The following is a 16,615-nucleotide window of genomic DNA, read 5'->3' on the forward strand; positions in this document are numbered from 1 at the left end:
AGATAAAAAGTATTTAAAGAGAGATTTTAAAAAGTATTAAAGTCGTTGATTCATTTTGTTATATCTGCAACTGCTATGAAGCACAAAAAATGAGCAATATACTTTTGTTGATATTTGAGACTTGTTGATATCTTGAATTTGCCAAAAAAAAGTAAAAGTGAAATGATTTGCAGTAAACAATTTAAAAAAATTTAACCTTTAGGTCCTGTACTTCAGTGAGATTACTTACATTCATTTAAAAATTCTTTGTACACACCAAATGTTCTAAACTAAAACATACGAAGGGGAAAAGGCGAACAGTAGTTTGTTTAAAGAATAAAAGCAGTTTAAAAAAATACCTGGTTTTCTATTTTTGTATAGCTGACTGAGTTCATATAGAGTTTGTATCCCAGGATCGACTTCAGCAAAGGAATCCTGGAGGGTTAGGGAGCAGGAGGGAAGGGGGAGGACACAGTGACAGATGAGGCTTTTGGAAGGAGGAATGGGCCTGCAGTCCTGATGGTGGTCTGGAGTGGAATATCTCCCAGGGAAGGATATAGGGAGGAATAAGATAGTTGAAGCTATCCTGAGTTGATGTTTCACTCAGTGAAAACATCATGAAATGGCTCCAGTTAAGGATGTTCTCATTGCTATGCATGACAAAGTACTTGCACTTTCAAAAACTTGCCAGTCCAGGGCTAGTTGCAGGAGGGAAAGAAGTGCCACTGTTTTTTTCTTTTTTTTTTTTTTTTGAAGGCAGGGCGTGTGTTGGGGGGAATCTCTTTTCAAAATGCAAATATAGAAATCCTGCCAGATAGCTCGCTGTGTAAATGTGTGCATCAGATACATTTTCAGATAGCCAGCTGTCTGAGAAGAGGAAGTCCCTGAGAAAACTAGGTATTTGGACGCATTGTGAGAAGAGCGCCTTTTATAGGGATGAGAATGCTGGCTGGGGAAGGAAGAATAGGCCAGGAAGGGAGGCATAATCTGTAGAAGGGGGCCTGGCTGGGACAAAGGGTGAAAACTGGGGAAGGGGTCAGTCTAGGAGGATGAATGGGCCGTGGCAGGGGAAAGGGGAACAGGCAGAAGAAGGGGAGACGGCGAGGTAAGGACACCTGTGTGGACTGGGGCACAGGGTGAAGAAGGAGGCCAGGCTAGGAAGGGGATAATGGAGCGGGGGCTGCTTAGGGAAGGAGGACTCGGCTGGTCAAGGGAAAGAGGCTTAGTTGAGTTAGGAGGCAAAGGATGAGAGAGGAATCCTTGAGTGTTAAAGGGTAAAAACCCTGGGGAATGGCACCTGACCAGGGAAAGAGATCTGGCTGGGAAAGTAGGCTTAAGCTGGGGAAGAGGGTGAGGCTGGGGAAGGGGCCTGGATGTGGGAAGGGGCCTGTCTTGTAAAAGGAGCAGAGACTTGATAGGGTGGCACAAGCTGAGGATGGGAGACTGGCTGGGCTGGGGGAGATTGGGGGGAGAAAATATCCTGGCAGGGAAAGGTGGCCTGCCTGGGGAGGGGCTCTGGCAGGGGAATGGGGCCTGGGAAGGAGGCACAGGCAAGGAAAGGAAGCTGGTGGCGGGAGAGGTTCGAATGCTGAGACCAACATAGGCTGGGCATGGGATAATCGGTGGGTTGATGGACCTGCCTGGAAGAGGGGGATTAGCAGGTGGGGAGGGCCTGCTAGGGCAGGGATCCTGCCTGGGAAGGAAGGCGTGTGTCCTGGCTGAGGGAGGGCACATGGTTGAGGAAAGGGACCTAGCTGGGGGCACAGGCTAGGGATGGGGAAAAGGTCTGGCTGAGGAGGGGGAATAAGCTAGGGGAGGGGTTTGGTTGAGGAAGGGGTATACCGGTTGAGGAAAGGTACCTTACTGGGAAGGAGGCCCGCCTAGGGAAATGAGCTTAGACTGGGGGAGAGGCTGTTAGGTCCCTGGGTGAAGAGAGCCTGGCTGTGGGGAGGAGTCTGGCTGGGAAAGACTTCCCAGCTGGGGGCATGTGTGTGTGAAGGGGTCCCGGCAGGGAAATGTCACATGGTTGGGGAGGGGACTTTACTGGTGTTGGAGAGCTGAGAGAGGAGGATGCTTGGCCAGGGAAGGGGGCCTTTTTTTTTTTTTTTTTCTGGGGATGGCAGAAGTGTGTTTGTTCTGGGTCCATCCACCGAGCCAATTAGGGTGCTGGGGGTGCGAAGCGGATGTAAAGGGTGGGCCGAGACAGTCCCGGGGACGGCCTAGGCCTCCACGGCCCGGCCGTTGATGATGCGGATGTGGCGGATGATGTCGTGGATGGCTTCTGACGTGGTGCCCTGGCCCCCGATGTCTGGGGTGTGCATATTTTCATTGTCCATGGATGCCAAGACGGCCTTGCGGATGGAGGTGGCGTAGGAGTGGAGCTTGAGGTGGTCGAGCATCATGCGACTTGGCACTGGCTATGAAAGGCCAGTGAAGGGGGAACTCCTTGGAAAAGTGGTCCAGCTGAAAAGGGAAAAGGCTGGGCACAAGCACCTGGCTATCAGAAGGAGGCCCTTTCTGGAGAAGGGGTCCCGTGAGGGCAAGGGGACACAGGGTTGAAAAGGGGCTTTGCCTGGGGAAGGGTAGCCTGGCTAAGGAGGCTGTCAACAGGGTCTCAGGTCGGGGAACAGGCCCTGGCTGGGTGAGGGGCCTGCGAGCAGAAGGGTCCTGCATGGGGAATAACACAGGCTGGGGTTGAGGCCTGCCTGGGGAGGGGAGGCTGGCAGCATAGGACGGTAAAGAGGCTGGGCTGTGGCCCAGGGTGGGAAAACTTCCAGGCAAGTGGCTAGAGGCTGGAGAGTTGGACACAGGCTGGTAAGATGGCTGGTTTAGAAAGGGGGCCAATGCCAAGAAGGAGGCATAGGCTGAGGAAGAGGCTCTGGCTGGGGAAAGGGGCCTGGCCGGGCAAGGGGGCATAGGCTGGGGAAGGAAAAGCAAGTTGGGTCAGGGAGCCTGGGCACGGGCTGGCGGGGGTGGGTGGGTGGGTAAGAAGCTGGGGCAGGGGCCGAGGCAGGGGCCTGGGTAGGGTTACTGCAAAAGAGGATACTGGCTGGGAATGTGACTCCGCTGGGGCGAGGGTCTAGGTGGGTATAGGGGAAGCCTGCCTAGGAGGGGAAGGGAACCAGGCTGGGGAGGTAGCCTTGGCCAGGGAAGGGGGCATAGGTAGCTGGGGAGGCACGTATAAACGGACAAAGAGAGCCCGGCTGAGAAGAGGGCCTGGCTGGCTTGGAAGCACAGGCAGGTTAAGGGCTTCTGATGGGGGATGGGCTTATCTGCTGGGGCAGGGTGCATAATGTGGGGAAATGGGACTACCTGGGGAAGGGGGCCTGGCTCCAAGGGGGTATAGACTGAGGAGCAGGGTTAGGGAAGTGAGGAAGAGGGAATAGGCTGGTGACAAGGACCAGGGGCCTGGTTGGTATAGGGTATGAATTGGTATAAGGTGAAAAGGGGATTCCTGGCTTTTGCATGGGGAAGGGCTAGGGAGTGGCACCTGGCTAGGGGAGGAGGCACTCGCTAGGGAAGTTATCTGCACATAAAGTTGGGAGGGGCTGGATGCAGAGGGGGCACTGTTGTGAAGGCAGGGTGCACTGGCCAAGGAAGGGGGCATGGCCGCGGAAGAGGGCATAGGTTGGTGAAGAGGGCACTGCCTGGATAATGTGGGCCTTGCTGGGAGTGGGGGGAGGGCCTGGTGCTGCCCACGGAATTCTGCCCAGCAGAAGGCAGCAAACAAACCAGCAGAGTCCCATTTTACAGGCTTCTTTCTCCCTAAATACAAGAGAAATAACTATTTCTGTCTAGGGAACCCTTAAGATCTCACTGGGCCTGTCCCAGCTTCCTCCACTGGGTCTGCCTTCAGCTGGAAGGATGGGGAAGAGTAAACCCAGGCCAGATTCCAACCAGGCCCAGAGCACAAGCCAAGAAGGGGCCTTCGCTGTGGGATCTGGCAGGACATGAGGGATTTGCAGTCTGTTCCATTTTGTAACAGTGACCACAGTCACTGAGGACAGTTGACTGTTCTGGGCAATTGTGTGTGCAAAAGCCATGGGGTACTGTTCCCAAAGGGGTTCAATTCCAGAAGCAGCTTTCATTCATTTACTTACCATTCTTCATTTACTCCTCATGATCATGCACTTTTGCCTTAGCAGCCAAAGACAAGGACACCTATCTGGATTTGAAGCCCAGCTCATATACCCGCTTCCTAGCTTTGTGACTTGGATTAAGTCATCTAATCTTTCTGGGCTTCAGTTACCTCATCAGTAACATGGGACAGTTAATGCCCGTCTTAGAGGTATCTCTTGGGATGTTAGGTACATTAAATGAAAATATGTATAAAATGTGCAATAAATGTATCATTACCTAGGGGCCTAACACTATAACACTATCAGCTGTGGCAGCAACCACCCCTTCACTCTGTCTACAGTAATTTTGGAGCCACTTGGCCTCTTCCCGCAGGTCCTACAGTGGAAGCCAAAACTTCTTGGGCTGCAGCGTGAAAGCAAATCCCACTGGGGCTTACCAGAGTGTCCTCTTGGGGACAGGGGGGCCTGTGTGCGGGGACTCCTCAGGCCAGTCAGTATCTTCCTTCCTTCCACCCTTTTTCTACACACACACATAGACATGCGTATTTAAAAAAAAACCAAACTGGTATCATTCTATTTGGACTACTTTTTTTTTTTTAACTTAACAATACATTATAAGCATTTCCTTCTCTCCTTAGTCTTCAATACGATGATTTGAATGCCTGCATTCTAGCCTGTGAATGTGCCACAATTTATTTGTCCTATTCTATTGCTGGACATTTAGATTGCTTTCAGTTTCTCACTGCTACAAATATGCGACTGTAATATCCTTGTAGCTGAGTCTTTGTCTATATTTCTGATTATTCCCCTTTGATAAGATTTCTAGAAGTGATCTAGGTCCAAAGGAGAGGCTTTTAATGCATACTGGTAAATTGCCCTCCAGAAAGAGTGAGCCAATGTACACTCGCAGGGTGTGAGAGTGTTATTTTCCCATATAGTTGCAAACACTGAAAATTATCATCTTTGCTCATTTGTTAGGTGAAAGATGCTGTATTAGTTGACCCTTTGTTGATTACTAGTAAGGTAGAATATTCCTCTAAGTATTTGTTAGCATGTCTATTTCATTCATGCTGGAACAAATAATTCTTAATTTATTGCCTGTTCCTGACATTTGCTTAATTTTTTATGGGTAAGTTTGTCTTCTTCTTACGGATTTTTAATAGGTCCTTCCACTTTTCATTCGGATATTTTTTAAAAACAGTTTTTCCCGTACATTATTAGGCTCTCAGTGTTGTTTCTGACTTTTTGCGTGTGCTCAAGTTTAAAATTGTAATGGGGTCTATCTATCGATCTTTTTCTTTATGGTTTCTGTCTTGGTATCTTGCTTAGAAAGGGCTTCCCCATCCCGAGGTTGGATCAATATTCGTATATACTTTCAAGTTTTTTATGCTTTCTCTTTATATTTAACACTATTTAACATATCCACCTGGAAATTACTTGGGTGGAAGACAAGGACATAAATTGATTTTCTCCAATTATGGTAATTAACCAGTTAGCCCCACACCACTTACTGAATAATCCACCATTTCACCACTGATTTCAAGTGCCACCTTCCACATATATGACATTCTTATGAGAGGGTAAATCTCGTTTCAGCCAGTCACACAGAATAACTGCATTCCAGTGACCTCCATGTGAAACTGCCAGCTGTCCATTCATCCATTCACTCCATATTTACTGAAGAGAATGGTGATAAACAGTAGAGGTAGAGAGATAAAGATCCAGTCCCAGCGCTCACCATCTAGTAGAAATGGCAGATGGGAAAATAGACAGAAATAAACAGAAGGCAGCATGACCAGTGCTGTGATGAAAGGAAGCACAGAGGAAGGACACTTCATCAGACCTGGGGTGGCAGGGAGGCTTAGGAGGAGCTCGCAGAGGACACAGCCAGAGCAAAGGCAGGAGTGAAAGAACAGGGTGTCGGGACTTCCCTGGTGGCCCAGAGGTTGGGACTTTGCCTTCCAATGCAGGGGGTGAGGGTTCGATCCCTGGTCGGGAAGCTGGGATCCCACGTGCCTTGAGGCCAACAAACCAAAACACAAAAGGGAAGCAGTGTTGTAACAAATTCAATAAAGACTTTAAAAAAAAATGGTCCACATTAAAAAAAAAAAAAAAAAAAAAGAACATGGTGTGTCCGTGTTCAGTGGAGCTGGAGGATAGAGGTGACAGGTGAGGGAGCTGTGGGAAAGAAGCTGCAGAGGGAGGCTGGCATGGTCTCCCAGCTTTAGTAACCATCGGTTTTACTCATAATATTACAAATTAAATAAATACACATTGAATGAGATACCATTTTTCATCAGTCAGATTAGCAAAGAAGTCAAGTTTGATAATATGCTGTGTTGATGGGAGAATGCAGAAACAGGCATTCTCAAACATACTGTTTCCCTTGTACATGACTAAAGAATATATTTTAAATGATACTATTGGTTGCTTTTGAGGAGGGGGACCAAGTTGCTGGGGGAAAAGGATGGGACGGAGCTTTGCACTGTGTGATCTCTTAAATGGCTGATATTTTGAACTATATGAGTTAATCAATAAATCTAAACCTAACTAACTCGCTAAATAAAACGCACATAGCTTTTGAACTGGCAGTCCATATCCAGGGACCTATACTACAGGTATACGTATTATACGGCAGTATATTTCAAGGCTATTCATTAGAGTGTTGTTTGTGCAAGTAAAACTCTAGATACAACCTAAATATCCTCAGTGAGGACTAGCTGAGTAAATTTTGGATCATCCATATGAATTGTTTCCTCTAGGGAGAGGGAAAGAAATGGGTGGGTGGGAGGAGGAAGGTGTTGAGCTTTTTCCTTTTAAACTATGTCCTTCGATAGAGTTGGATTTTTTTATTGCAAGGCTATATATCTCCTCATTCTCTCTCCTGCCAGCCCCTGGCAACCAACATTCTACTCTCTGTCTCTCAATTTGACTACTCTATGTACCTCATATAAGTGGAATCATACAATATTTGTCCTTTTGTGACTGGCTTATTTCACATAGCATAATGTCTTCAAGGTTCATCCACGTTGTAGCAGGTGTCAGAATTTCCTTTTTAAAGCTGACTAATAGTCCATCGTGTGTATATACCACATTTTGTTTATCCATTATACCATTGAATTTTTAAGTAGAAAGTTGTATCTATGTATCATCTAAAACCTAGAAAAAAATGATTTCAAAACACTATTTCCTTTCTTCCTCTTCCTCTGGGATAATTTAAATATCATAGGAATTATCTGCTCCTTGAAAGTTTGAAACAGTCCATTCACTTGTGAAACTGCGCCTGGGCCTTTCTTTGAAGTGAGACTCTGACAGTCAGGTAGAGTCCTTGGAAGAAAAGCTATGCTGTGTAAAACAACCATAATTTATCTAAAATAGATAGGGACAAAAATTAGACAAAACAGTCAGGAGGTAAAGAGTAAATGTGAAATTTTTCTTATCTCTCAGAGGGTGAATCAAAGATACCATTTCAGTTTTGAAGTTGAAAAACTGAGAATTGTAGGCTTAAGCGTGGGGCTTACCGTCATAAAAATAACCACCAGTAGAACTAAAAGCGAATTGCCTATGCTCCCATTTAGAAGATTAAAAAAAAAAGAATAAAGGAAAGAGAAAACCTAGCCCTTGGAGCAACAGATAGAAAACAAGGGAAACAGAAATAGTGAACTGGCCTTTTGTCATGGGGTCGGGGAGGGCGTGGGAGGAGCCAGGTAGCTTCTGCCTTTTTTTCCTGGCGTCTTCATTTTTACTTTGGTTTAAATTATTTTGCATATGGAGATACCAAGGTTGTGCTCTGCGTCTGTGGCCTGTTCCTACTTGGAAAAAGAAGACATCTTCTTATCTCATTTTGATTCTGTTTTATTTCGGTGGGTATCTCCTAGGGGGATTATGCATATGCTCATTAACTCAGCCATCAAGTCCCAACTTGACTTTGAATAGGAAAGATGTGCCCCTTAAATATGTTTACTGCTCCTGAATTAATCTTGCCAAAACAGTGTGTTAACCATTGACCTAGATGATCTCTGTAGGCCCTTCCAGCTCCCTCTGCGTCTGTCTTGGTTTCTCTGTCTCTCTATCTCTCTGTCTCTGTCTCTGTCTCTCTCCTTCACACACACACACACACACACTCACACAAATCTAGGAACTGTCTCTGAACATTGTGTATGACCCCACAACACTACATGGCAGAAACAATAGGGAAGCAGTCTTGGTTTGGCGTAAGAAAGAAATGTTTTGATAATCAGAGCTATTCAAAGATATGAAAAACCATCTCACAAGGTGGTGAGTTCTCTGTTATTGGAGATGTGTAAGCCCAGGCTGGATAGCCACCACCTCAGAGGTTTTCAGGCCATTCAAGCGTCTAATGGGGATTTAGAAGAAATTTGAAAACAAAAGAGGTTTCTTTTACTTAGAGGTGGGGAGTGAGCCAGAAGAGAACCACAGAAGCCCCTGGGCATGGGGAAGGCCTGGGCCGGGAGCTGGGGGAGCACTAAAGGAGATTTGCCAGGCCTCTTTTACTCAGTTGAGTCCTCTTTCTAGGACCACAGAAATGTTCATCCCTCCCCCAGGGATGGCCCTGATGAGTCTTGAGTTTGGAAACACAACAGTATTGTGGAGCTGCAGGAATAGCCTAAGGTGGAGACACCGCAACTGCAATGTTGACTCCAGCCCTTGTTCCTAAGTGCAAAACTACCGGTTGAGCGGGCTTGCAGAGTTGCCCAAGGGACCTGTTCTAATGAATAGCCTAGAAACACTGGAATACATTCTCAAGTGTGTAAATAGTGCTTCTGACATATTTGAGGGGGCTTGAAAACAGTTTAAGTATCCTAATCAGTTCAACCAAATACACTGAGTATCTCTACTAGCAGGCACTGCTGGCTGGGTAGGGGCCCCAAAATAATTAAGACTGAGTTTGTGCTCTCCATGGCAGCCTCACGGCCTCGGAGATGAGAAGCACACAAATCCAAGTGACTGCCAACCCAAGGCCCAGCCTTAAGTGCTGTGGTCCAGTTAAGAAGATGAGGAAGTGAAGTGGGAATGCTCTGGGCCAGCTTGGAGTAGGGAGGAAGAGGGAACGGGAAGCTCGGAAAGTTCATCTCAGATTTAGGGGGGAAGCCCTCAAGGGAAGAGCGTCCCAGGCTGTGAGGTCCCCAGGAGGCAAACACCAGAGGTGGCAGTGGGCGAGACACGAGTAAAGAAGGGTTGTTCGCATCTCCAGCGTCTGTTTCCCTCCATTGCCACAAAAGCCTCCAATCTCCTTTTTGGGGGTGCGAACCCCTGTCACCCTCTTGGGGTGACAGCGGTTCACCTCCAGGACCCTCCCCTTTCAGGTCTGCCAATCAAAGCACCGATTCTTCCGGGCCACAGTGATTAGCTCAAGGTGAATCTATGGCTTGGGCCTGCCCAATCAGAGTGAAGCCCATGAGCACACGCGCTCTGTTGCTCCTTTGAGCCTGTGAGAAACAAAATCCGGAGCCCCTGCCGTCTTGCATCTGTGGGAGCTGGCGGGGGAGGGACTGCATTGACCAGGGTGGCCGAGGTGAAGCCACCAAGGTTCATCACCAAACTGAGTCACCTCCTAGGAAGAGGCTAATAAGGCTTTCCTGGAATTGGAGGTGAGTTCAAAGTTCTTGCAAAATCACGTCAGAATTTTGTTTGAAACAAAAGCGGAAGGAAATGGGGAGCGGCAGCGGTGTTTTCCCATGTCCACGAAGCCGCTTTATCTGGGCTTCTCAGCTACCTTGAAACCAAGAACGGGCTACTCGGGGTATTCTAGCCCCTGGGGAGCGGGCTCTCTAAGGAGTAAGTGAGAACTCGGGGGCCTGTGGCAGTCTGATGTGAATGAGTGTTTGTCCATTCCCAGGAATGCAAGCATCCCTGAGGGGTCCTGGGAGTAACCGGGTTCTGATCCCAGTCATGAGTTTCTGATCATGAGCTGCCTTCCCGTAGGGCCCAGATTCAGTGACCAGCCACATCCGAGAAGAGAGAATATTTCTGCCACTTGCTCCATCCTTTGTGGAAAAAAATCTTCTGTACTCAGGAGTTAGAATGTTACCCTAGGGGCAGTAGAATCCGTTAAAAGTTTGTTTTTCAGAAGGAATGAGACATCAGAGCTATGCTTTAGAGATAAGGAATCTTAGGGGAAAGGATGGATTGCAAGGAGAGAGATTGGAGGCAAGAGGCTGATTTGAGAGGCTGTCTTTTCATCCATGACAGACGACGCTGACGTGGCCTGGGGCTGTGGCAGCAGGGAGAGAACAGGGGACCAAAGTGATGGACACTGGGAGTAGAATTAACATTTGTTTTATGAGGAGGGTAAAGACAAAGACAGGATCAGAGGTGATTCCCTGGTTTCTGGCTGGAGTATCTCAGGAAGAGGTCCACTGAGATAGGCCCTTAAAAATCCCTTCAATTACCAATCAAGTAGAGTGTCCCCAGTTTCACATATACAACCTTTGTACACTAAAGCTTTTTGTACCTCTGAGCCAAACTGAAAGGAGCATATGAGTGAGCACAGACTCTTAGAAATGATACACAAGAAACTCCAAGGAGACCAACTCAGCAGCTGACAATAGGGTGTAAAAGCACTGATTATTCAAAATATAAATAGAGTTTAAAATTTTAAGTATATAATCAAATTTTAAGAATAAAAGCAGTACGGGATTTCCCAGGTGGTCCAGTGGTTAGGACTCCACGCTTTCACTGCCAAGGGCCCGAGTTCAATCCCTGGTCAGGGAACTAAGATCCCACAAGCCACATGGCACAGCCAAATAAATAAATAAATAAAAGCAGTAGCAAGACAAGAGTGTGTCACCCATCAGTAGTCACCAAGCTGAGAATTTTTCAGTTGATAATAATAAGACAGGAGCTTCAGCAGGACAATGCAGGGAGGGCTCTACACCCTTCCTCCTGTAGTTCTCTAGTAGGTAACTATTTGACCACAGTTCACAGCCTGTCTCTTTGTCATACACACATCCCACTGCTTTCAAGGAAAGCAAATAATCCTCAGAGACAGTAAAGTCTAAATTCCACATCTTTTGGTTAAAATGGTAAATTGTATTTATTTTACTATAATAAGAATCATATTATATATACATATGTATACATATACATTTATACAGTAATATACATATAGATATACATACATGCATATATAAATGAAACACTAAAAAGCTACAAGCCAAATGTCAGCAGTGAATTGTGAAGTCTGAATTGTGAGATTATGAGATTTTTACTTTCTTTTTTTTGTTTTTGGCTTTGTAGGGTCTTTGTTGCTGCACGAGGCTTTCTCTAATTGCCCTGAGCGGGGGCTACTCTTTGTTGCAGTGTGCGGGCTTCTCATTGCGGTGGCTTCTCTTGTTGTGGAGCACGGGCTCTAGGCGCGCGAGCTTCAGTAGTTGTGGCACACGGGCTTAGTTGCTCCGAGGCATGTGGGATCTTCCTGGACCAGGACTTGAACCTGTGTCCACTGCATTGGCAGGTGGATTCTTAACCAGTGCACCACCAGGGAAGCCCGAACACATTACTTTTTCAGGGAAAAATAAGTTTGTTTCTTTAAATCCACTTGAGTTTGCTTGAACAGGCTCTTTGCTTTGGCCAAGGAGGAGGCAGGCCCTAGGGGCAGATGCACGTGTGTTCCACCGCAGGAATTTCTCCTCTCCAGGCCTGCCCTCCACCTTTACAAGGCGATTTCAGGCTTGCAGAGCTCATGAGGAGTCTCTCGCTCACACGTGGGCATTGTCGGAGGGCACGTACAAGGTCTCTTTGAATCTCATAGATGAATTTACAGCCGTTTCATGAGGGATTCCTCCCGATGGCCCCAGAAGCTATGTTGGGACTGTTCTGCCTGACTTACAGCCAAGAGTCATGTCAAGGCTGCGTGTGGCAGCAGCACAGTGCGGTGGGAAACGTGACACAGACGAGTCAGCCGTGGAATTCTGCAGTGTGACCATCAGCCCAACACTCCCCCTCTCTGGCCCTTCCTTCCTTCATTGCTAAGATGAGGGGATCATTAATTCCATTAAAAGCAGTATAATTTTTTCCTGAAATCGGACCCACAATGGATTTTGAGTTTTGCATCATTTGCAAAGCAGTTTCTGTTTCTTTCTTCTGCTTCTACTGATGCAGAGACCTGAGGCCCACTACAATGCCTTGTCTAAAAGCAGAACCACTAAACCTTGGTGACACAAAGAAATTGCCGCAGAAACTTTGAAATTTAAGAACTTTCTGTTTTGCTTTGTTGTTTGTTGTTTTGACTTTTTACTTTGAGCCAGGTCAAATTTTTAGCCTTGATGTATTTCCCTCACTGATCTTTGAAGAGAGAAGGGAGGTCCCCAGAGGCCAAGGTGGGGAGGGCGATAGGCAGACAGGATGGCAGGGAGCACCGCTTAGAGTTCTGTTAACAAACAAAATTCACCTGAGTGAATTTGAAGATCAATTGGCTTTATTCAGCAATTCACAAATGGGACAGCATCCCATCCACCAAGTAGTGAGGAGCTCCAAGGAACTGTACAAAACGGAAGGTTTTGAAAGGCAGAGAAGGGGTGGGACAAAGAAGTCATCAACAAAATAAGGGGTTATTTCAGACAGAGGTCACCTTCCTTTTGGGGAAGGCAGGGGTCTATGTGGCAGACTACCTCACTAGTGCTGGCCAGGAAATTCCAGACTGACTGGTTAAAGTCACTTTCATGGGATGGGCTAAAACTGCAATTTGGTTACGTATTAAGTCTTGGTTTACTGATGTGGGGCATAGCACACGTGACTTCATTTTGGGTCTGTTGTTTCTTTGTTTAACAGTTCTATTTGAGTAGAATAGGCATGGCAAGAATAAACACAAAATGTTAACAGAGGGCTTCCCCGGTGGCGCAGTGGTTGAGAGTCTGCCTGCCGATGCAGGGGACACGGGTTCGTGCCCCGGTCCGAGAAGATCCCACATGCCGCGGAGCGGCTGGGCCCGTGAGCCATGGCCGCTGAGCCTGCGCGTCCGGAGCCTGTGCTCCGCAACGGGAGAGGCCACAGCGGTGAGAGGCCCGTGTACCGCAAAAAAAAAAAAAAAAAAAAAAAATGTTCACAGGGGTTTTCTCCCAGGAGAATTATGGAATTTAATTTCTCCAGATTATTGACAGTGAGCATATATTACAGTTTTATTTTATATTGTATTTCAATAAAAATCAATCAGTGTAAAGATTCCTAGATACTGTGAGACTCATTAAAATCATTTTGTAGTATTCTTTTCTGCAAACAAAAGACCTTTTTAAATTAAGAAAAACATCATTTAAAATTGCAAATGCTTTTCTTTTTTTAATGAAAAAACAATTAGCCATGACTTTTTTCCAGTGAATAAAAATTTCCCTAACAGGCTTGCTCTAAATGTTAAATTTTAAAAATTTCAGTATGGTAGTGCTACCTCCATACACAATAGCTAGCCTGATTAAAAGTTAAAGTCTTTCTTAAAACACAGAAAATCATTATAATGAATAATTCAAGTTAAAAAAATTTTAATTCAGTGTTTTCCTAAAAGTAGCTTCATATTTTAAGTACTCATTAGAAAAACGAAGCTGCAAAGTAATTTGTAAAATGAGACCACTACACATCTATCAGAATGACTAAAAATAAAAAATGATGACGACACCAAATGCTGGTGAGGATGCAGAGAAACCTGATTGCGCATACACTGCTGGTGAGAACGCACAATGGTACAACCACTCTGGAAAATAGCTTCTTCACAAACTAAACATACACTTATAATATGACCCAGAAATTGCACTCCTGGGCATTTTTTTCCCAGAGAAATGAAGCCTTGTGCTCACACAAAACACCTGTATATGGATGTTTATAGCAGGGGTTGTAACAACCCCAAACTGGAAACAGCCCAGATGTCCTTCAACAGGTGAATGGTTAAGTGAACTACAGTACATCCATATCATGGAATCCTAGTTAGCACTAAAAACGACTGAAGTTTTGATATATGTAAAAACTTGGACAAATGTCCACTTTCCTCATTTGTAACAGGGAGGAGGTTGTCTCAAGAGCCTTCCTGTTTGGGAATTCACGATACAGATGAGCAGAGTGGGGCAGGATGAGAGCATGTTTGAAAGAGCTTAGGGATTTTATTTTACTTTATTTTATTTTTTAGAACTTTTAGAGATTCAAAATAATCAGAAGGAAGTGGCTTGATGAAGGCCAACTGTCATGCTTCATGGGAGCCCATTTTGGAAGCTGGGAACCCAGGAGAAGGGGAGTTTAGGGTAGGTGCATTCTGTTGGCACAAGACGAAGTCTGCTCAGCTGTAGTGAACTTTAAGGTTGTTGCTTTCTCACACTGAGATGGGACAGGGTGGATTTGAGGCCTAAACTGAAAGGATTCTGTGTTCCCAGGAACATAAGGAAATATCTTGTTCTGATACACAAAATTAAGGGTTCATCAGTCAAGGCAACTAAAGAACTGGAGAGAGCCACATTGCCTCCTGAACACTGGGAGCAATGGGAAGTCCGGTGTCAAGGGCACATTCATCTGGTGTAACAGTATTTGTCATGTGATTCTCAAGCACGACCAGTGTCTGCACTGTGTTCAGGCTAGGAAGTGAAGTACGCAGTTCAGAGCCCACGAAAATCTCCACAAGCTCAGTTGCTGCACATGATGCACCAAGGCGGGATTTTACATCCGGGACAGGAACCCCGCTAAAACCGGAAGCACCCCTTGCTACGGGGTCTACTGGGGGCATACGTAGTGTCTCCCAACAGCCAATCCTAGTGCCAGGAGTGTTTAGGAGGCGTAGCCGTGGAGAGACAGTGGCCAATGGCAGAGAGGGCCGTTAATAGAGTGAGGGCAGCCGCGGGTGAGGGGAAGAGAGTACAGCCGCCACGGGAGGCTGAGGAGCTCTAGCCGGTTGGGTGGTTAGACTGTTGACGCGAACTGTAGCGGTACTTCAGCCACCAAACTTCGATTCTCGCCTGCCCTTAAACATCATGGGAGATGCACAGAGTGAGCATCAGCGGATGTTACGACGCCACAAGCGCGAGAAGGCAGAGCTGCAGGCCCACATTCAGGGCATGAAGAGCTCGGTCCCCAAGAGGGACGAGAAGAGAAGAAAGCAGTTGCTCCTCGATGTGGCCCGCCTCGAGGCCGAGATGGAGCAGAAGCAGCAGCAGGAGCTGCAGAAGTTCCAGGAGAGTTTCCCTGATAACAGCAACCTCGATTCAGTCACTGAAGATCTGGGCAAGCTGGATCTCGAGGACAAGCCTCCTCACCTCTCGAGGGCACAGAGAAGGCGCGAAAGAAAGGTGGCCCTCGAGAGAGAAAGGCAGGAGAGGATGGCCAAGGCTGAGATGGAGCATCTGGCCAGCTTCCGCCATGACGAGGAAAGGAAGCTCGACGGCATCCTGTGGGCCAGGAATCTGGAGATGAAGGCTATCCCGGCCGACGGCCACTGCATGTACCGCGCCATCCAAGACCAGCTGGTGTTCTCCGTGACCGTGGAGAGCCTGCGGAGGCGCACCGCCGAGTACATGCGGAAGCATGTCGAGGACTTCCTGCCCTTCTACAGCGACCCCGAAACCGGCGACGCCTGCAGCCGCGACGACTTCTTGAGCTACTGCGACGACATCGTGCTCAGCGCGTCGTGTGGAGGCCAGCTCGAGCTGAGGGCCCTGTCGCACGTCCTGCAGACCCCCATCGAGGTGATCCAGGCCAACTCGCCCGCCGTCGTCTACGGAGAGGAGTACACCAAGAAGCCGCTCACCCTGGTCTACAAGAGCTCCTCCACCTGCGGGGAGCACTACAACTCGGTGAAGCCGCTCGACACCGGCTCCGTCAGGTGCCTGGCCTGCCGTCTCTTGTAGGCCCGCTGCCGCCATCGCCGTGGCGGCTGCCGTTGGAGCCGAAGCTGCCGCCGCCGCGTCTCCTCAGCAGGCTCCGCTTTTTTCCTTCGGTTTTCTCAGGGTTTTGTTGATTCATTTTACTCAGAGTTCACCCCCTCTCTCCACCCCCGCCCCCCCTTCTTCCTCCCTCGCTCTTCTATCCTCCTCGATCGTCCCTGGGTTGCTTCTTTCACGGGGTTAGGGGAACCGGAGGCCGGTGACCAGGAAGACATCTGCACCGTCCTACCCTAGCGGAGTGACTATGCCAAGTTCCCACCTTTCTTGCTCCGCGGCATGTGGGGTTGGGTCTTCCCCGACCAGGGCTGGAACCCGTGTCCCCAGGATTCTTAACCACTGAGCCACCAGGGAAGCCCTAGTATTTTGTTTTGTTTTTTCATAAAACCTTGTATGGTTGCAAATTAATGACAGTTGTTTAGATGTTTTCTGAATTCTAAATAATGTTTGTTAACTTTAGAAGTTAAATGTAAGCGTTAAATGTAGAAAGTAGATTTACCGAAACTGATAGGCTAGATAAGGCTTGCTCTAAGATGTGAAAGATCTCAATTTAATTTCCTTTATTAAATATAAGAAAGGACATGACTTTATTCAAGTAGTTGATTCATTTCATTATATCTGCAACTGATGTGAAGTAAGAAGAGACAAACTGATAGGTAGTTTAACTGACTGTGAGGGGTGACATCA

At 47.2% G+C, this 16,615-nt stretch overlaps 1 protein-coding gene across 1 annotated transcript; it reads left to right on the plus strand.

The window, feature by feature from the left end:
- Positions 1-13,494: 13,494 nt before the first annotated feature.
- On the plus strand, positions 13,495-15,895 carry LOC309796189 (OTU domain-containing protein 6A-like; the record flags this gene model as incomplete). Its single annotated transcript, XM_082609247.1, has 1 exon — positions 13,495-15,895. Exon 1 carries the CDS (start codon positions 15,023-15,025, stop codon positions 15,893-15,895), a length of 873 nt encoding a protein of 290 aa, XP_082465373.1. The 5' UTR covers positions 13,495-15,022.
- Between the last annotated feature and the right edge of the window lie 720 nt (positions 15,896-16,615).

Source organism: Mesoplodon mirus, assembly GCF_964341445.2.
Source record: "Mesoplodon mirus genome assembly, chromosome: X".
Taxonomy (NCBI): Eukaryota; Metazoa; Chordata; class Mammalia; order Artiodactyla; family Ziphiidae; genus Mesoplodon; species Mesoplodon mirus.